The sequence below is a fragment of the Myxocyprinus asiaticus genome, chromosome 2 (assembly GCF_019703515.2).
Source record: "Myxocyprinus asiaticus isolate MX2 ecotype Aquarium Trade chromosome 2, UBuf_Myxa_2, whole genome shotgun sequence".
Classification (NCBI taxonomy): domain Eukaryota; kingdom Metazoa; phylum Chordata; class Actinopteri; order Cypriniformes; family Catostomidae; genus Myxocyprinus; species Myxocyprinus asiaticus.
In genome coordinates this window covers 61,560,439-61,580,966 of record NC_059345.1, presented here as the reverse complement: position 1 = coordinate 61,580,966, position 20,528 = coordinate 61,560,439, and the positions used below count along the sequence as shown (strand labels likewise).

The window sequence follows — 20,528 nt, the reverse complement described above, 5'->3', positions numbered from 1 at the left end:
GTTTCATGAGCACAGAGACACATCAGTACATCCACAGCTTAAGGAAAGATCTTCTGTATTTATGAATTAAGTACTCTTGTTTTAAAATCTCCCTGCTCTGCTTCCGGTTGTTATGACAAACCCTGAACAATTTAAAATACTCATGATAGCTAATGACAACTCTATAACCTATAAATCCACTTCGTTAGCTAATTATACTTTGACATCAACACCATAGACATCTATTTAGAACCGCCAAACCGGAAGTTCCCAGACAAAATTTTCAAGATGGCTGCACGGTATTTTCTCTTGTGCATTAAGGTGAATAGAGTTAGGATGAATATAAAGTGCATTTCAAACTGTTCTGAAACCAGTGCAGACAGACAGCACACTGGAGGTTAATTCATTCACTAAATAGGGAGCATCCTATAGCTCTCTATGCATTCAATCCAAACTTCCTATTTTAAGTTGATGATGCAGATGATGTTTGGGCCGCTCAACATGTTTGACAGACATGGGACAATGATAATCAGTACAAAGATTCAGAATTTATAATGTATAATTTTAACATGGTTGGCAGTGATTGGATGATGCTGGCCAATACTTTGAAACGTAATTATTAATGCTAATTTCTTATGTAATGTCTGTAACACCTCAAAAACATGAATAACCAACACTCCTGGAAACAAACAATTTGGAAAAAAAAAAAAAAATCTTGGTATTATAAACAATTTCACAATTTAGTCTCAATGTCCACATATGTGGACATAAACTTTAAGGAAAACTATTTGGTCTATATATATATATATATATATATATATATATATATATATATATATATATATATATATATATACACACACACACACACACACACACACACACACACACACACACACACACAGACACACAGACACACAGACACACACACAGACACACACACAGACACACAGTCATGTGAAAAAATAAGTACACCCCATGGAAATTGTTGGCTTTGACATATTTGGCAAGCAAACATTTGATCCTCTTTGAAACAGTGCCTATTAATAAAGTTGATGTACTCAAACAAATGACACATAAAATTGACATTTTGTATTCATTTTCATAATGTAAATTAAAAAAAACAAAAACAGATCAGTCACATGGAAAAAGTAAATACACCCCTTAATTTATCAAATCCATAAAATCAGAATCAGGCGTTCAAGATCAGAACAGTTTGAAATGCACTTTATTTTCATGCTAAGTCCGTATACAGCCTCTGAAAGCAACATTTTCCAGTTTTTGGAAGCATCAATTGATTTGAACTGAAACTGAGCATACGGTCCATGAATGTGTTCATTAAACAGCATTTAACAGAGTGCCGTTTTACGATAAATCTCTCCAATTTTAAAATTGGCTTATCGGATGAAACTAAAGACTCGAATCTTTTGACTCAAACAGGTTTTAATGTAAAAACTTAATTAGGTTTCTTACCAGATGTAGTTTTGTTAGCGTTTCAACCAAACACATACTCTGCTGTAATCGATGCCATGTTTGTTTGGTCACATGACTCCGTGCATCAAAAGTTTAACCCTTAACTGACAGCACAGAGTCTACTGAACTGAGGTCAGTCGGTTTAAATTAAATTAAAATATGCGTTGCGTATAGCGAAGCCAAAATACAACGTCCACGCATGTGGACGCGGGGTTGCACTAGGTTAAAGTGGCTCAGATCGGATTTGAAAATGTCAGATTCAATGCGCTTGTGGCAGTCATCCAATTAAGAGATATGTGTGACATGTGAGTGGAAAAAAATCAGATGTGGGCCACATTCACCTGTGGTGTGAACATAGCTTATATGAAACTGCACTTGTCACAAACACATGAAGACATATCGACCTGATATCATGTTGATGTTGTAATAATTGACACGTTGTGATTTTGTTCCATGTATTTTCAGATTTTCTACGCATGTGCTGCCACATGAGTTCTGAGAAAATCCTTTATGTATCCTAGATAAACATGCAGCTAAGTTTTCCACCAAGATGAAAGTTGTAAGATGACATGATTAGCAACAGATGTTCTTAGTTGACTGTTTTATGTCATTTGATTCCTTCATGTCTCTTACATAGTGAGCATCAGAATATCATTTTTACAATACAAATTTAAAGGGATAGCTCACCCAAAAATGAAAATTCTCTCATCATGTACTCACCCTCATGCCATCCCGGATGTGTATGACTTTCTTTCTTCTGCAGAACATAAAACAAAGATTTTTAGAAGAATATCTCAGCTCTGTAGGTCCACACAATACAAGTGAATGGTGACCAGAACTCCAAAAGCTCAAAAAAAGGAGATAAAGTCAGCATATAAGTAATCCTTTAGACTCCAGTGGAGTTAAATTTTGGTCTGCTGTCACCCAAATCCAACTGGATTACTTCAGAAGACATGGATTAAACCACTGGAGTCATATGATTACTTTGATGCTGACTTTATCACTTTTTGGAGCTTCAAAATTTTGGTCACCATTCACTTGCAATGAATGCACCTACAGAGCTGACATATTCTTCTAAAAATCATTTGTTTTCAGCAGAAGAAAGTAATTCACATCTGGGATGGCATGAGAGTGAGTAAATGATTATTGAGAATTTTTATTTTTGGGGGAACTAAACCTTTAACCCTGTATTATGCTGTTACACATATAAATGATCACAATAAACAATTATTTCATCAAGTAGTAGAGTTCATTAGCCTAACTGCCAATCAGAATTTAGAGTCAGAACTATTGCTTTTATAAATAATAATATTATACAGTACATTATTATAATATTTGAGATGGAAACCTCACCATCGCCTGCTCCACGGTGCATTGATGGTATTCCGACTGCTGTGGGAGACTTGTAGAAGAGGTCACTTGACCCTTTATCAACAGAAAGAGGCTTCCTTAATTTCTTCAGAAGTTTGTAGTGGTCTGCTTCAATGTCCTACAAGAGAGAAGAAATACATCAAAGGTGAAATCTTGAATGCTTTGTAGCTTCATTTAATTGTATGTCAAGTACTTACACACAACTTATTTTGTATTGGGAAATTAGTCTTTTGTTTGTATACTTTACCCTAAGGTGCTGAAGTTTCCTCATCAGCTCTTCAATCGTGTGGAAGATCTCGTCCACGTGCTTGATCACGTGCCGCTGGATGTTAGCTTGTGATTGGCCGAGCCCCTCCTCTTGACTCAGGTTCTCAGTCAGTGATTGGTCTGTTGGAGACAGGCAGGGAGTCTCTTGTTGTTCTTCTTCACCAATAAAGGATGATAAGAACACGCTCTGAGTCTGATGGTGGTTCTGAGATGTGTCCGAGTCTTTGATCGCATCTGTGCTGCTCTCGTCTGTGAGAGCACCGTTTTGGTCTTTGGGCATGACCAGATAAAACATGTTTCCTGGAAACAGATGGAATAACAACATAAATCGCTCGGATAGCACTAAGTCTTTGTTCAAACGTCACACAAATCCAATGGGGTTTTCAAACCCAATCTTTGGACTGACTGTTCGCAGTCATTTAGCGGGGGATAAAATCAGGTCCAATTTTTCAGACAATTTAGTTAATACCTGTTCTACATCATTTGCTTTAGAAATGGCATGAAGGGATAGTACCATCAATAATGAAATTTCTGTCATAATTTATTCACCCTCATGTTAACGAAATAAATGTATTAATTAAACAAATGTAACCCTAAAAAGGTTTTTGTATCCTGGGAAAGAAGAGCAATGAATGAATTGGTAAATTTTTTTTGTATAAAAATTATAAATTTATCTAAAAGAAAAAGGCAGCATTTTTTGAAAAGTCAGCTGACCTTGAGGAAAATGCTTCTGTTATTATTATTATTTTTTTTGTTTGGATTTTCTCCCTTTTTTCTCCCCAATTTGGCATTCACAATTCCCAATGTTCTTTAAGTCCTCATGGTGGCGTAGTGACTCGCCTCAATCCGGGTGGCGGAGGACGAATCTCAGTTGCCTCTGTGTCTGAGACCGTCAAATCCGCGCATCTTATCACGTGGCTTGTTGAGCGCGTTACCGCGGAGACATAGCACGTGTGGAGGCTTTACGCTATTCCCCGCGGCATCCACGCACAACGCACCACGCGCCCCACCGAGAGCGAGAACCACATTATAACGACAATGAGGAGGTTACCCCATGTAACTCTACCCTCCCTATCAACCGGGCCAATTTGGTTGCTTAGGAGACCTGTCTGGAGTCACTCAGCACACCCTGGATTCGAACTCGCGACACCAGGGGTAGTAGTCAGCGCCTTTACTCACTGAGCTACCCAGGCTCCCCTTTTCAATGTTATTTTCATAATTTTTCATATGCGATTAATTGATCGGTACACCATGTAATTAATTAGATTAAAATTTTTTATTGGTTGACAGCCCTAGTCAAAACATTGCTCTATTTGAGCATACAGACCAGCCTGACACATTTGTGCACCCAATGGCATGAGTTTAGAGTGGAAGTAACCTTTTGTTCGACCAACAGACTTTGTTCTTCACTTTTGTTTGACCAATACAATATATATCTATCTATCTATCTATATATATATATATATATATATACACACACACACACACCGATCAACCACAACATTAAAACCACCTGCCTAATATTGTGTAGGTCCCCCTCGCGCCGCCAAAACAGTGCCAACCCGCATCTTAGAATAGCATTCTGAGATGCTATTCTTCTCACCACAATTGTACAGGGTGGTTATCTGAGTTACCGTAGACTTTGTCAGTTCGAACCAGTCTGGCCATTCTCTGTGGACCTCTCTCATCAGCAAGGCATTTCTGTCCACAGAACTGCTGCTCAGTACGCTAACTCAGATACATGACTACTAAAATCACTGCTGTGACTATTATAATATTATAATTTACACATGTACAAACTATATCCCCTTGTAACACATATACTTATTGTAAAGCAAAGTTGCAGAAATTCTGAATTGTTGAAGCTCAAGAACCGTCAAACAAAGAGATTGTCTGTATTCATATCATTCAGATTCAGTTTCCAAAACTGAAGCTAAATCTCATAACAGATTAAATTACACAGTCAATGGAGACTAAAAACAAGCCATGAAGTTTGAGACAAGTCACAATTGTTTGGAGGAAACTGGCCCAGAATGCATCTGCCAGAGTATTGTACTATATATTAGCCCCACCTTTCTCCATAGAGGATTGGCTGGAGGTGACATCATCAGTGATGTCGTCAGGAATAGAAGAGCCCGCACCCACAACTGTGTAAGAAAGACAGGTAGAAGGTGTGTGTGTGTGTGTGTATGTGTTAAAATGAAAGTGTATGCAAATGAGTGTGTAAAAATTGTTTTGCAAACATGGTGCATTTGTTTGTGCATTTAGTTAGCAAAAGACATATACAAGAAAGCCATAACACCAGTACGTTTGAGTGTGTGTAGGTGTTTGTGAGAGTTAGAGCGAGTGTATGTATGTATGTGTGTGTGTGTGTGTGTGTGTGTGTGTGTGTGTGTGTGGTGTAAAAGTAGCAAAAAGAGATTGAAAAAGTGTGTTAAAATCACATAAGCTTCAAAGTGAGTTCTAAGCACATGCAGAGAGAGAGAGAGAGAGAGAGAGAGAGAGAGAAAGAGAAAGAGGGGAAAAGATAGATAAAAAGTTTAATTGTTTGAAATGAATTTTACAGCAACAATATCTGAGAAGATTCAACCAAATCACAAAAAATATTGTATTACAAAATTTTTTAATGTAATACAGTAAAAAATATTGCACTGCAGTAATGACAATCTAACGGAAATCACTATCGAGAATAATGGAAATTAATAAATAAACCCCTCCAAAGTAAAACAATGTGGACGCATTCAAGTAATGAGAATTTGGGGATAAATAATGTCAATGCAAAAAACCTTAAAGGTCCAAAAAGTCTTAATTTTCTTTATGAAAAATATCATTTCTTATTCAGACTGACGCCGATAATTTAAAAAACATGGTAATATTGGCCAATACCGATAGGGTTACTGATATATCATACATCCCTACTGATCAACATTCAATAGTGAAGATAAATGGCCTTGATGATGCTTAACACCATCAATGAGTTTTTACCTTTCCTCACAACCTGAACAGTAGGTTGCACCACCTCAACATGTTCTTCCACCCACTGACTGGGTCTCTCGCTAAGGGCAGGTTCAGAAACTTCTGGCTCCACTCTGTCTGAAAAAGAACTTCTTTCATTGGCCGTCTCATTTGTGGGTGTGTCATCTGAATCTTGACTCCTTCCATCCTCAAGATCCCTGAAGATCAGTTGTCTGAGGTTCTCCACTGAGAAAATGAGAGGAAAGGAGGGAGAAGTGTGAGAAGAGAAGATTTCTGATTGGCTGTCTTTATGCAATTATGTGAGCCAGGGTGCACAAGTTTTTACCAGTTTGCTACAGTGAGCATTTCTGAAGAAAAAATTATTTTGCCAGATTAAAGGCAGTAAATGTTTTGAAAGACATTCAACAGTGTACTTTGATACTATACTGTAAATAATGTGCGTAATTTTTTACGGAAAGAAATGTAAAAATATATCAGATTTGGTAGTTTTAAATAGATTTATCTTATGGTTAATGGCGAAAATGTATATTATGTTTAACAAGACAATCCTTTTGGACTTTCACTGTAAACTATCTATTGTTTTATTTTTCCGGATTTTTTATGGATATTAAACACAGAAAAACAAAACATATATACACAGAATCAACAATTAACCCCCACTACTACCCCTCCCAATCCCGAACCCCACCCTGGCCACCAACAACATCCCAGTGGTCATACATGATTATAGACACAAAAAAAATTTATTAAAAAAAATAATAAATCACATCCAGAAATGCTAGATATCCGCCCCATTTCCCCACAAACAAGTTCAATTTCCCCAGTCTTCTAAATGGACGCCACCCTCCCCATCTCCGAGCACCACTCCTGAAATGAGGGCACTCCAGCCGACCTTCATCCTCTTAAAACTATCTGTTTGGCGATCATGACACTGGTTAGGACCCTACTCTTTGTGTCTATTCTCTACATCGATGACCATCCCATCGCCCAAAATACAGAGTCTGGGGCAAAATTAAACCCGAGTGCCCAATACATCACACACAATACTCTGAACCTTCAACCAAAACTCCTGGATCTTAACACACCACCAAAAGAGATGGGTTATGTCTCCATCCTCTGACTGGCAAGGTGTGTCTTTAAGACCAAGCCTATACAATCTAGAGGGGGTCCAATAGAATCGATGTAAAATCTTGAATTGCATAAGGCACACCCTTGCATCTTTAGATTCAGACTTGACATTTATTTTAGAATCCTAGCCCACACTCCCTCCTCTAACACCAAGTTTAAATCTTTCTCTCATAATCTCTTGACAGAAGTTAAAGCTCCGTCCCCCAGACTCTGAATTAGCAGGGAGTAATACGCTGATGCCTCATGACCTTTTCCAAAAGCAGTAATCACCACTCCCAGAGTGTCTGCCTCTTTAGGGGGGTGTATGCTACTCCCAAAAATAGTACAGAGCAGGTGGTGCAGCTGTAAATACCTAAAGAACTGAGATCTGGGAATCCCAAAATGTTGAACCAAATTTTGAAAGGATCAACACTCTACTCTCATACAGTTCACCGAGTGTAGTAACCCCCCCTCAGAATTCACGCTGACCAGCAAAAAGGGGACTTATTAATACATAATTTTGGGTTCAGCCATATGCTCGAGGCAACATTTAAATAAGTGTCTGAATTAAACACTCCGGACACTTTTGTCCATACTGAGTGCAAATGCGAGATAACGGGATGTAATTTAACTTCTCCGGTTAGTTTGATAGAAAGGCTTTGTAATAGCGAAATAGGGGCAAGAACTTCCTGTTCAATACAAAACCAGGGAGGGGCTCTCTCAGGTGGAAGCGACCAATGAGCCAAATGTCTGAGACCGAACGCATAATAATAAAACAAAATCTTGGGTAGGCCTAGCCCACCTTTGTCAATCGGCCTATGCAGCTTTCAGAAATGTAATCTGGGACATTTACCATTCCAAATGAAGGACCTCACTGTGCTATCAAATTGCTTGAAATAAGAGAGGGGGACATCTATAGGGAGAGACTGCAGCAAGTAATTGAATTTTGGAATACAATTCATTTTAATAACATTAACCTTCCCAATCATCGATAAATGTAATGAAGCCCACCTGCCCACATCGCTCGAAAACCTTTTTATTAAAGGGTCAAAATTAACTAACTATATCACACAAATTTGCTGGGAATAAAATACCCAAATACTTAATGCCCTGTTTGGGCCACTGAAAGGTGCCCGGCTGAAAAGCCGTTATCGGGCCGTACGCTGTCAGAGCCAAAGCTTCGGATTTAGACCAATTAACTCTGTATCCTGAGAATGTAGAAAAGGAATTAATAATTCTGTGGAGGCAAGGCATAGATCTAGTAGGATCGGAGATGAATAATAAAATATCATCTGCGTAAAGCAGAAGCTTATGCAACACACCTCTCGCCATCACCCCTGGAAAATCATCCTCCTTCCTTATCACAGCTGCTAATGGTTCAGGGCAAGACAGAACAATAATGGGAAAGAGGGCAAACCTGCCGGGTGCCCCATCCAGAGTAAAGTAATCTGAAATTAATCCATTTGTTTGTACCGCTGCTACCGGGTGTCTATAAAGTAACTTAATCCCTCCAATAAACATACTCCCAAACCTGTACATTTCCAAAATCTTAAAAAGATAATCCCATTCTACCATATCAAATGCCTTTTCGGCATCAAGTGAGATGGCAGCGACCGGAGTCTGATCATTTGCCACTGATGACATATTGATGAAACGCCTGATGTTATCAGAAGAGCTACAGCCCCGAATAAACCCCACCTGATCCATATGTATAAGAGATGTCATAACTTAATCGGTTAGCCAAAACTTTTGACAATATTTAAACGTCTAGCTGGATCAGGGAAATTGAACTGTAACTCTTACACTCGCTTGGATCTTTGTCCTTTTTAAGAATCAGACTGATCTGGGCTTGCGTCATGGTTGGCGGAAGCTTTCCATTCTTTAATGATTCTGTATAAACTTCTAGCAAAAGTGGAGCCGATTCTGTAGCATAAGATCTAAAAAAAAAAAAAAAAAAAAAAAAATCAGCGGCAAAGCCATCTGGCCCCGGCGCATTGCCTGTATGCAAGGCCTTAATTAACTCGCCAAGCTCCTCCAGGGTTATCTCAGAATCAAGATAATTTCTTTGCTCAGTCGTCAGTTTAGGGAGTTTTAATGGTTCCACAAAGTTTCTAATATCTTCATCAGCAGACGAAGATATGGAACTATAGAGATCAAGATAGAATTCTTTAAAAGCATTATTAATATCAATGGCTGAGGTAAAAATTTCACCACCAGCAGATTTCACTGAGGGAATGGTAGAAAAATACTCTCTCTGCTTTACATATCTAGCCAAAAGCTTCCCTGCTTTGTCCCCTGACTCAGAGTATGACTGTCTTGCCCTGAATAGCCAAAACTCCACCTTCCGCAACGAAATAGTATTATAACTGTATTTCAATCGAGTCAATTCTCTGAGGCCATCAGACAACATTCAGCACTTCAGCCCTGCCTCGGCACTTTTAATATTCCCTTCTAACTTTTTTGATGAATGAGGCACACTGTATGATCCGACCCCTAAGAACCACCTTAAGTTCCTCCCAAGCCACGCCCACAGAGGATACTAAGGACCAGTTTATGATTAAATGCTTGCAACATCCCTTCATGAGCTATAAAAAAACCCTGATCATCAGCGTTAGGTGCATAAATATTAGCTAAAAATCAACCTTTGCCCCTGAATTTCTGCTAAAACAATAATGACTCAGTTTGAGACATTTGAATTGTAGATGTTTACTTATCAATGTAATGACTCCCCTGCTCTTACTAGAGCCATCACTACAGAAAACATTCCCACCCCATATCTTCCCAAATTTTTCAGCTTCCTGCAGAGAAAGATGCATTTCTTGAAGAAACACTATATCATATTTCTTATGTTTAAGAAAAGAAATAACCTTCCTTCTTTTTATGGGGTGCCCCAACCCATTCACATTCCACATGGAGAGAGACAATCCACTCATACTAACATTTGACACTGACATATTAGATTGTGTCAAAAACAAAATTATAAAGACCACATTCCAACATTAGTGCAACAATCAAACCCCAAACATAAAAAAGAAAAACGTGCGCATTAACCCTGCACACGACAGCGCCAACCTGTGTCCATCCCTCAAAACTCAAACAGTCCATGTACGCCTACGAAAGTCCCCGCGACAACTTTGCCGTTGGATTGCTCAAGTCCGGTGTTTCTATACAAATTGTGTGAGACAGAATTTTATAACAGAAGAAAATGTCCAGCCAATAGGTGGGATAAACACAAAGAAAATATAGATTCATACACATAACTGTCCCAAAGGTGTGTTCCTCCACAAAACAAGCTTCAGCTGCTGCGGAACCAGCACAAAAAAGCCGTTCAGTTTCCTCAGGCAGTCAAATGAATGTTCAGTGAGCTGGCTGTTACATGAGTGCAACAAATGACCTCATCACTCAAATGTCCTGCAAGAAATACTCTGTAGGGCTTTACTGGTTGTTTAGATCAGTGTTACTATCAGAAATAATTAATAATTATTTCTGTAGTTATTAATTAATTGGATCTAACTCATTAAAACCTCATATGGGACTGCTGTAAATGTGTGCTACATTTAGGAGCAAGTTTGGTTATTAGCAATAATTAATAATTATCAAAGATAAGATAATTATCAATAGAACATTGATTAGAATCAATGTTAGCTTTTTTAAATCCTTTAAATCAACAGTTATCAAAGATAATCGTTAATTGTTAACATCGATGAAACATTAATTAAAATTAATACTAGCTTATTGATCATTCAAATTCAATCATCAAAGATAATTATCAATTATCAAAAATCAACAGAATATTAATGAGGATTAACATTGACAGGGCACCACCCTGAAATCAGGGACTAATAACCAAATAGTAAAACAGTCTCAATATTAGATTGTTTTTTTAGGAAAATCGGCATCCGAAGAATATCGATTTTCGGGAAAAAAAAACAATGAATGAAGGTTTGAATCCGAGCACTGACATCCCGTCAGCATGACACAGGTGTATGCAAAACAAACCAAAATACTTCTCTTTGTAATATAAACAAAAGTTTATTTATGCAGTAATATCAATTAATAATTAATACAATGCAGTCAATAAACTTCCGACTTACAACTACAAACTAAACAGTGATATGATTAGATATAGAAATAAAAATAACTTTAATACATAGGGTGTGTGTGTGTGACAGTGTGTGTGTAAGGAGGGACGCGCACAAAACAGCGAACGTGACTTGTGGAGAGTATGTCACGCGAGACTTCTGGCCAGGGAATATGACCGCGAATGGGGGCGGAGATGGTGTCTACCAGTTACCGCGTATATCCGCTTGTACGATAGCTTAGGGACAAAGCTGGGCTTTAGCATTTAAGCTATCTACGAGCCAAAATGTGTGCCAGAATGTTTGTGAGGGGGTCGCGTGCCTGCGCGCGTGTGTGTGTGTGGTTAGTACGAGAGAGAGAGAAGTGACAGCCCTAAAGCTGATTTCGCGATCGTGGTAGAGAAAGCAGCTGTTCAGTTCATCGCTCAGAGACGCAGTGGACAGCTCGTAAACAGTCCCGCGTACTTTGACTATTTAGTGGACGAACTCAGTTGCTGTCTCACCCGCGATGGCGAAATTGCACAACAATCCAATTTGGTTGGATCACAATACAGCAAAACAAATTCGTGATAATTAATACCCCGAGTATTAATAATGAGCGGACATGGCGGTCCATAAACTGTACAAGCAAAAACCTTGAAACACAAGAATAACACACTATAATATTCTATCTCTGCCCAGACGTAAACCTCTTACTTGTATCACATGAGGACACAGGTAGAATGCGTTTTCCTCCGTCCTTTAACTTTGACTTGGTTCCTTGAGGCTCGTGTGATGACGGGAGGCCGTTTCCTCGCTCTGTCGGTGATGTACGGTGTACGGCTGTTGATTGTCAGCGGGCAGTACGGCTGTTGATTCTCGGCAGGCTGGCGGAGAACTCAGAAATGTCAACTTGATTGAAGATGGAAGAGAAATCTTTAATCTCTTCACTTCTGTAGGCAAACGGATGAAGATGTGAATTGCTCGGCGGTCTCTTTCGTATCCGTTAGAGTGTTTGGTTGAACACAGAGTAATCTCAACTCGTCCAGCGAGATGGAGATTGTATGGCTACAGTTTCAAGTCGGACATTACTTCCTTGTGCCACGAGGTTGCACCGGAGAGCAGCAAAAAAAGCTACGTCTATATTCGGTGAAACAAAGTCGCTGGAAGCGAAATCTTTAAGCATTTCAGAATTATTTGAACTCCTGACGATGTCATGTTCAAGGGACGTTCTGTTGTGTGCCTCATCCAATAGGAGTCGAGAGTTTGATCCTTTAGTGAGCAAGGCTTCATGGATTTGTAGACTGTTTTGGACTCCCTTTGTTTGATTTTGGCGCATTTTTTATCAGTAAAATTTACGACTTAGAAGGTGGGGGCTTGAGTTATGTTTTTACGACTGTGTTAGGCCTGCCTTTGTCTTCTATCTGAATACATGAGGCCCAACAACTCCACAAAACAAACTACAACCAATAGGAGGCATAAGCACAAAGAATGTGCAGATTCATCCACAACACTGTCTGAAGGAGTGTTACTATACAAAACAAACTCCAGCCACAAGGCGGAACCAGCACCAAAAGAAAAAAAAAAAAGGCACCCAGTTTCCTCGGACGGTCAAGTGAATGTTCAGTGAGTCAGGCCCAGTTGGCTGCAACGTATCACACAATGACTTACTCACTCCATTGACTTTATGAAAGGCAATGCTTGTTGGGGACATGTAAATACTTTGCGGCCATTCTTCACATCTATTCTCAATTTGGCCGGGAACATCAGTAAAAAAGCGACCTTCCATTGATGTAAGAGTTTCTTGCATTCCTTGAATCGATCACGTTTCTCTCGTTGAATTCGCAAAGTCTGTAAACAAGAAAATGTTGTGGTTCTTCCAAGAGAGCCTTCCTTTACTCCTTGCTTCGCATAACAAAAGATCTTTATCGGATGAGCTCAGAAATTTGGCCAGAATTGATCGGGGCCTGTCTCCCTCAGTGGATCATCGAGAGTCACTCGATTTCCAGCATATGGCCTGTTATGTCAAGCAGACTCGTCCAGAAATTCCACCATATTCTGACCCTCTGCTCGCTCATGAATTCCAACAATTCGGATATTATTCCATCAGTTACGATTCTCCATATCTTCCAACTTTTCCCAAACGCGCTCCAAGTCCGCCTTGGTCGCTAGCGGTTCAGCAGCTAATTCCTCTCCGATGACTCCAGATAATTGATCCGTTTCTCAACATCTGCCACTCTTGTAACCATCTCAGTGAATTTCGTCTCCATGACAGTGATAGACATATTACAGCAAGCTCCTCCAAGTCAGCAACAATCTTCGTCAGCATTAGTTCATCAATTGTCACCAAATTTCTTTCACCTCACTGGCCAAAATGACTCCCGTGCTTTCGGTCTGCTGCTCGTGGGCTTCAGCTTGAGCACGCAAGTCTCTTTTAATGTCTCCAGAGCCCGAGGACTTTGAATTCTTTGACATATTGTCTTACTAGAACAGTTAAGAATCAGAGTGTATCGAGTCTCACCGGTTTATGAAACAAAATGTATTAAAACTAGCAAAGTGCACAGAGCTCGCCGTTCACATGTCCGAAACTCACATGGCGCCACGCGATTCTCTGTAAACAATCTACTGTTAAAATTGTGACGAAATGCAATAATTGGGCATTCCCTGAAGTCCCTGCGTGACCCATAACATTTGATTATATTTTATTGTAATAGCTATGTTTCTTCTATTTTGTTTGATATCAGTTACTGTATATACATTGAGGTGTTTTATGTTAAAAGTTATGTTGTTTAGTTAAAGTTTATTGCATCATTTTAGTGTCCTGTGCAGCATCTACATTATTAACCATTGTTCCTAGATGAGCCTCTTTTGTCATCACGTGGTCTTCTGTTGTTACTATGATTAACAAGTCATTTTTAATGTTCAAAGCAGATTTTTTGTAGTTCCAGTAGGTTGGTACGTCATTATATCCAGTAGGTTGATTTGTAATTACATAAATTTATTATGTATACCCAGGGTGTCATATTTGACACCTCTGGTATACTAGGGATCTACGCTAACATTTGTTTAGAAGCCCTCGTGCCCCCAAGTAAAAATTTGTATGGGCAAAGTTAGTTAGTTTTTTTTTTTTTTTTTTTAAAGACTATAGCTGTTAATGTGTCACAATACAACATACACACACGCGTATGTATGTATGCATGTATATACATGCATACATACACACACGTATGTATGTATGCATGTATATATATACACACACACACACACACATATATATATACACACACACACACACGCACACACATATATATATGTGTGTGTGTGTGTGTGTGTGTGTGTGTGTATATATATATATATACACACACACACAGGTGCATCTCAATAAATTAGAATGTCGTGGAAAAGTTCATTTATTTCAGTAATTCAACTCAAATTGTGAAATTTGTGTATTAAATAAATTCAGTGCACACAGACTGAAGTAGTTTAAGTCTTTGGTTCTTTTAATTGTGATGATTTTGGCTCACATTTAACAAAAACCCACCAATTCACTATCTCAAAAAATTAGAATATGGTGACATGCCAATCAGCTAATCAACTCAAAACACCTGCAAAGGTTTCCTGAGCCTTCAAAATAGTCTCTCTACACAATCATGGGGAAGACTGCTGATCTGACAGTTGTCCAGAAGACAATCACTGACACCCTTCACAAGGAGGGTAAGCCACAAACATTCATTGCCAAAGAAGCTGGCTGTTCACAGAGTGCTGTATCCAAGCATGTTAACAGAAAGTTGAGTGGAAGGAAAAAGTGTGGAAGAAAAAGATGCACAACCAACCGAGAGAACCGCAGCCTTATGAGGATTGTCAAGCAAAATCGATTCAAGAATTTGGGTGAACTTCACAAGGAATGGACTGAGGCTGGGGTCAAGGCATCAAGAACCACCACACACAGATGTGTCAAGGAATTTGGCTACAGTTGTCGTATTCCTCTTGTTAAGCCACTCCTGAACCACAGACAATGTCAGAGGTGTCTTACCTGGGTTAAGGAGAAGAAGAACTGGACTGTTGCCCAGTGGTCCAAAGTCCTCTTTTCAGATGAGAGCAAGTTTTGTATTTCATTTGGAAACCAAGGTCCTAGAGTCTGGAGGAAGGGTGGAGAAGCTCATAGCCCAAGTTGCTTGAAGTCCAGTGTTAAGTTTCCACAGTCTGTGATGATTTGGGGTGCAATGTCATCTGCTGGTGTTGGTCCATTGTGTTTTTTGAAAACCAAAGTCACTGCACCCGTTTACCAAGAAATTTTGGAGCACTTCATGCTTCCTTCTGCTGACCAGCTTTTTAAAGATGCTGATTTCATTTTCCAGCAGGATTTGGCACCTGCCCACACTGCCAAAAGCACCAAAAGTTGGTTAAATGACACCAATGGTGTTGGTGTGCTTGACTGGCCAGCAAACTCACCAGACCTGAACCCCATAGAGAATCTATGGGGTATTGTCAAGAGGAAAATGAGAAACAAGAGACCAAAAAATGCAGATGAGCTGAAGGCCACTGTCAAAGAAACCTGGGCTTCCATACCACCTCGGCAGTGCCACAAACTGATCACCTCCATGCCACGCCAAATTGAGGCAGTAATTAAAGCAAAAGGAGCCCCTACCAAGTATTGAGTACATATACAGTAAATGAACATACTTTCCAGAAGGCCAACAATTCACTAAAAATGTTTTTTTTTATTGGTCTTATGATGTATTCTAATTTTTTGAGATAGTGAATTGGTGGGTTTTTGTTAAATGTGAGCCAAAATCATCACAATTAAAAGAACCAAAGACTTAAACTACTTCAGTCTGTGTGCATTGAATTTATTTAATACACGAGTTTCACAATTTGAGTTGAATTACTGAAATAAATGAACTTTTCCACGACATTCTAATTTATTGAGATGCACCTGTATGTATGTGTGTGTATATATATATATGTGTCTGTGTGTAATATATATATATATATATATATATATATATTACACACACACACACACACACACACATACACATATATATATATATATGTGTGTGTGTGTGTGTGTGTGTGTGTGTGTGTGTGTGTGTGTGTGTGTATATATGTTGTATTGTGACACATTAACAGCTATAGTCTTTTAAAAAAATAAAAATATCCCTTAACACATGTAATTTTTAAGCCAACCAGAGCACAGAGTGTGATTAACACTCACACATTACTTGTACAATATAAAGATGATGTAATGGTGGATATCTAATATAATCTAGCGCTATTTTTTAATTGCTACAGCTATGTGGCCTATGACTCCTATTTTTTTCAGCATCTGGCACCCAATAGAAAAATGTATATAGATGTAAACAACAAAATATACAGGCACCAAAATGACATCCCATAATGTCTAATTCATGGTCACTGTATTTGTACAGTGAATTTCTGGCAACTACAGCTTTCAGTGATTTTTTTTTTTTTTTTTATATATATATATTTCACAGATTTATTTTTTACAGTGTGCATACAAGTAGATGTGCATATTCTGCTTTGTTTTTTAGTCTGTAAAATAATCTGTTCTTATACGTGTGGGCAGACAGAAATTATAATGAATGTCTACACACATTTTCTTCAGTGTCTATACAACCAATCGTGGAAACTGCTGCTGGTCTCTAGTTCTGTGAGACCAAGCACAAACACACTGAACACAAGCGATTCCTCACCATCTTGAAGAGCAGCTTCTGCAACACCAGCTTTTGCTTCAAGGTAGCCGTCCTTGTCCTCATCATTACATACTTCTGACTCATCTGTTGGTGTGGTAGGTGTGAGAGCACATTCATCCTCATCATCATCAGCCGAGTCCTTCTCCAGGGACACAGACTCCTCTGACAGTGATATATCTATCGAAGAGTTTGGAAAATGTTTGCATTCTTTTAATATTAAAGCAACATGATACAATATTTATGACACATTTAGCTTCCATAATGTGATATATTTAAGTGAAACAGAATATTCTGCATGGAATTATGTGTTGGGGAGGGACCTGATTTCATTGTGGATCATTACATGTTAAATAGTTTTAAAAATTGTTAGCTAGTATTAATTTCCCTGCCCATGCTTCCACAGTAACATCAGCAGAAAGTAATTTAAGAGGCAGATAATGTTATTTCATTTTGATGAAAGATTATGATTTTTCTTTAAGAATAACATGCTCTGATGAGTAAGACCAAAGACATTTGTTAAGAAAGTAAATGGGGTTCATTTTAATTTCATGCGACACCCTAGCCCACAAATAAGAGACATAAATCTCACAAGTGGTCTTACGTAATTGATTGGCAGATGAACGCCCACCTGATGACCTAAAAGAGAGCGAAAATATATGTAATGACATGTTTACGGATTTCAACAAGAATATATGTCCAAATCATGTGCTGACTTACGGCGCTAGCGATCCTTGTTTGGCTTCGCCTGCCCCTTGAGTGGCTAAAGCGATTGTCTTTTCAAGCAGGTCTTTCCAACTGCACAAGAGTAATATAACAACGTTTGAGAAAGCAAAGCTGTACAACATTTTGAATAATTTTTTGCTTTTCATCTTCAGATTTAAAAACTTATTTTTTCTATTATGTATAAGTCATCACCCTCTAAGGCCAGAAACATACTCTACATAAGTAAGCCAATTTGAAAGGCACTGTCAGCAAGAGTTCCCATTGTACCTACTTTGAAACTGTAGCTTCCAAGGTTCAAGCTATGCAAAACAATGTAAATAAACTACAGTCAAGCTACTCTTTCAGGGATTTTCCTGGGTCAAAAATGGTCTTCAGTGATGGCTGATGTGTACAATCATCCACATACTCGAAGTTGGTTTATTACATAACTGCAATTATTTAATATAGAACATTATTCCTTAACAGCATAAACTTTAGGAACATCTGAAGGCAAACAAGGCTATTTTGTTTCTTAATATTAAAAAAAATTCCATCATAACATATATTGCAAAGGAAAACTTTTGACACAATTTTTCCACAAGTCTTGGAGGTCCAGACTTTAAAGCCTTTATAAGCATAGGTCAGATCCTCGTCAATGCTGTTTAGAATGTCGTGGCTGTCTACCATTTGATAGGTTTGACTTTCTACATAGCGTTGTAAACTAAATTCTCAGTAGAATTCAAATGGGTCATATCAGTGTTGTGGTCTGTGCCACGATATATAGAGGGAAGCCAGGTTTATTTTCCTGAAGTCATCTGCTCTGCGCTATCCTATATTTGTAGCACGGACATCCGAGGACACTCGACTGATGCGAGCATGCTCCAGAGATAGTGTATAACAGAGCAAAGCGGATCACTTGTGTGAGTGGTTCTGTGATAGTTCAATCCACACTCATGTGAAAACTAGGCTTCAGTCGCGCATTGCAGATGCATGTTTCAGATGAGAATCATATTTAGTGTGTCTAAAATGTTACTCAAATGTATAATTTGCTTGGGTGGCTGTTGAAAGTTTTTGAGTGCAGGACAAATCCTGTGTTTTACAAAAATAGTTAGCTACAAGGGGAGTAAATATTTGGATTGACAACAACGATTCGATTACGATACTTTACCTAAAATGTATGATACAAGTTAAAATCTGAAATTTGTTCACGATTTGATTCTTTAACAACGATTCCTAATTATTTTCAAAAATTAAAAAATTAAAAAGTGAAAAAAATATTCAACGTTTTTATGGAACTTTCTTAATCTAGACAGCACAGACATGTACCAGATTTGAGCACAAGGGTCACAGATGCATTTAGGACCAGAGAGGTTTGGCTTATTTGCGGCTGCATATATAACCAGAATAATAATAATAATAATTTTACATGCATTATAGATCTGATATAATTAAAAGATATCATAATGCAACATAATGACTTGATACAAACACACACAGACAGTATGTAATAGAATTGCATATAAATGTAACATTAGAATTTATTGCACAAATAATTACAAATGAAATGTCATGTACAGACAGATAAGGCCCATGTTTAAATGAAGGGTAATAAAATTAAAAACCATCTATAAGTAGCATATTAAGGTGGATTTACATGGTGTGTTGTACCTTCAAGTTGCCTATTAATTTTAAATGAGAGAGGTGGTAGAACAGCGCCTCTACTTGTGTTCACAAGAATGTTTTAACTTTTTGCGGCTCCCATGTGTCACTGATCAATCACAGGTAACTTTAATCAACCGGCATTTAGCTTTTAAGTGGCATTTTCCTTTAGAACAGTATGAAACCGCTCCCTATTCCCTACAGCATATCGTGCACTATGTGGCATTCACTATAAATCGAGCGAGTGAACGAGTGAGTGATTTCGCTCTATCACATTTCTTTAGGCTGTGTTCTATTTGTGCTCAAACTATTTTATGGAGAACTATAAAATATTTTAATGTCCAAAAAGTTATATTTTTGTCTCATCTGACCATAAAACCTTTTGCCACATGGCATCAAAATCCTCCAAGTGTTTTTTCGCAAAGTGCAAACCAGACTTAGCGTGGCACTTTTTTTTAGAGGAGGCTTCTTTCTTGCCACCCTGCCATACAGGTCAGCTTTGTGTTGCGCTTGGGAGATTGTTGTCACATTCACAGACCAAGCAATCTCAGCCAGAAGGGCTTGTAAATCCTTTAAAGTTGCCTATGGCCTCTTGATATCTTCCCTGATCAATATCCTTCTGGCACGATCATCTAGTTTGTGGAGAACTAAAGGAATAGTTCACCCACAAATTCTCTCTTTACTTACTCACCCTCATGCCATCCCAGATGTGTATGACTTTCTTTCTTCTGCAGAACACAAATTAAGATTTTAATAGAATATTTCAGCTCTATACGCCCATACAATGCAAGTGAATGTGTGCCAAAATTTTGACGCTCCAAAAAGCACATAAAGGCAGCATAAAAGTAATCTATACAACTCCAGTGTTTAAATCCATATTTTCAGAAGTGATACGGTAGGTGTGGATGAGAAACAGATCAATATTTAAGTCCTTTTTTGCAAGAAATTCTTCTCCCTGCCCAGTAGGGGGCGTATGCATGAAGAATGTGAATCACCAAAACCACAAGAAGAATGTAAAAGTGAAAGTTTAAGTGGAGCTGAGAAATTCTTCTAAAAATCTTCCTTTGTGTTCTGCTGATGAAATAAAGTCATACACATCCGGGATGGCATAAGGGTGAGTAAATAAGAGAAATTTCATTTTTGGATGAACTATCCCTTAATGAATTTTATGGCAATATAAAGTAATATAAATATAATATATCATAATTGGATAAGAAAG

At 38.3% G+C, this 20,528-nt stretch overlaps 1 protein-coding gene across 7 annotated transcripts in view; it reads right to left on the bottom strand.

Moving 5' to 3' along the window:
- Positions 1 to 20,528, bottom strand: part of arhgef11 (Rho guanine nucleotide exchange factor (GEF) 11) — a 121,359-nt gene that overhangs the window by 7,304 nt on the left and 93,527 nt on the right. For 6 of the 7 annotated variants that reach the window (XM_051718289.1, XM_051718296.1, XM_051718294.1 and 3 more), the window contains 7 exons: positions 17,666 to 17,743; positions 17,550 to 17,584; positions 16,949 to 17,125; positions 6,076 to 6,291; positions 5,163 to 5,237; positions 3,071 to 3,390; positions 2,806 to 2,941 (listed from right to left, as the gene is read on the bottom strand). In XM_051718289.1, coding sequence (XP_051574249.1) covers positions 2,806 to 2,941; positions 3,071 to 3,390; positions 5,163 to 5,237; positions 6,076 to 6,291; positions 16,949 to 17,125; positions 17,550 to 17,584; positions 17,666 to 17,743 — 1,037 coding nt within the window. Of the gene's footprint in view, positions 1 to 2,805; positions 2,942 to 3,070; positions 3,391 to 5,162; positions 5,554 to 6,075; positions 6,292 to 16,948; positions 17,126 to 17,549; positions 17,585 to 17,665; positions 17,744 to 20,528 lie in introns of those variants that run through there. The other variant, XR_007899297.1, reaches the window with a different exon arrangement.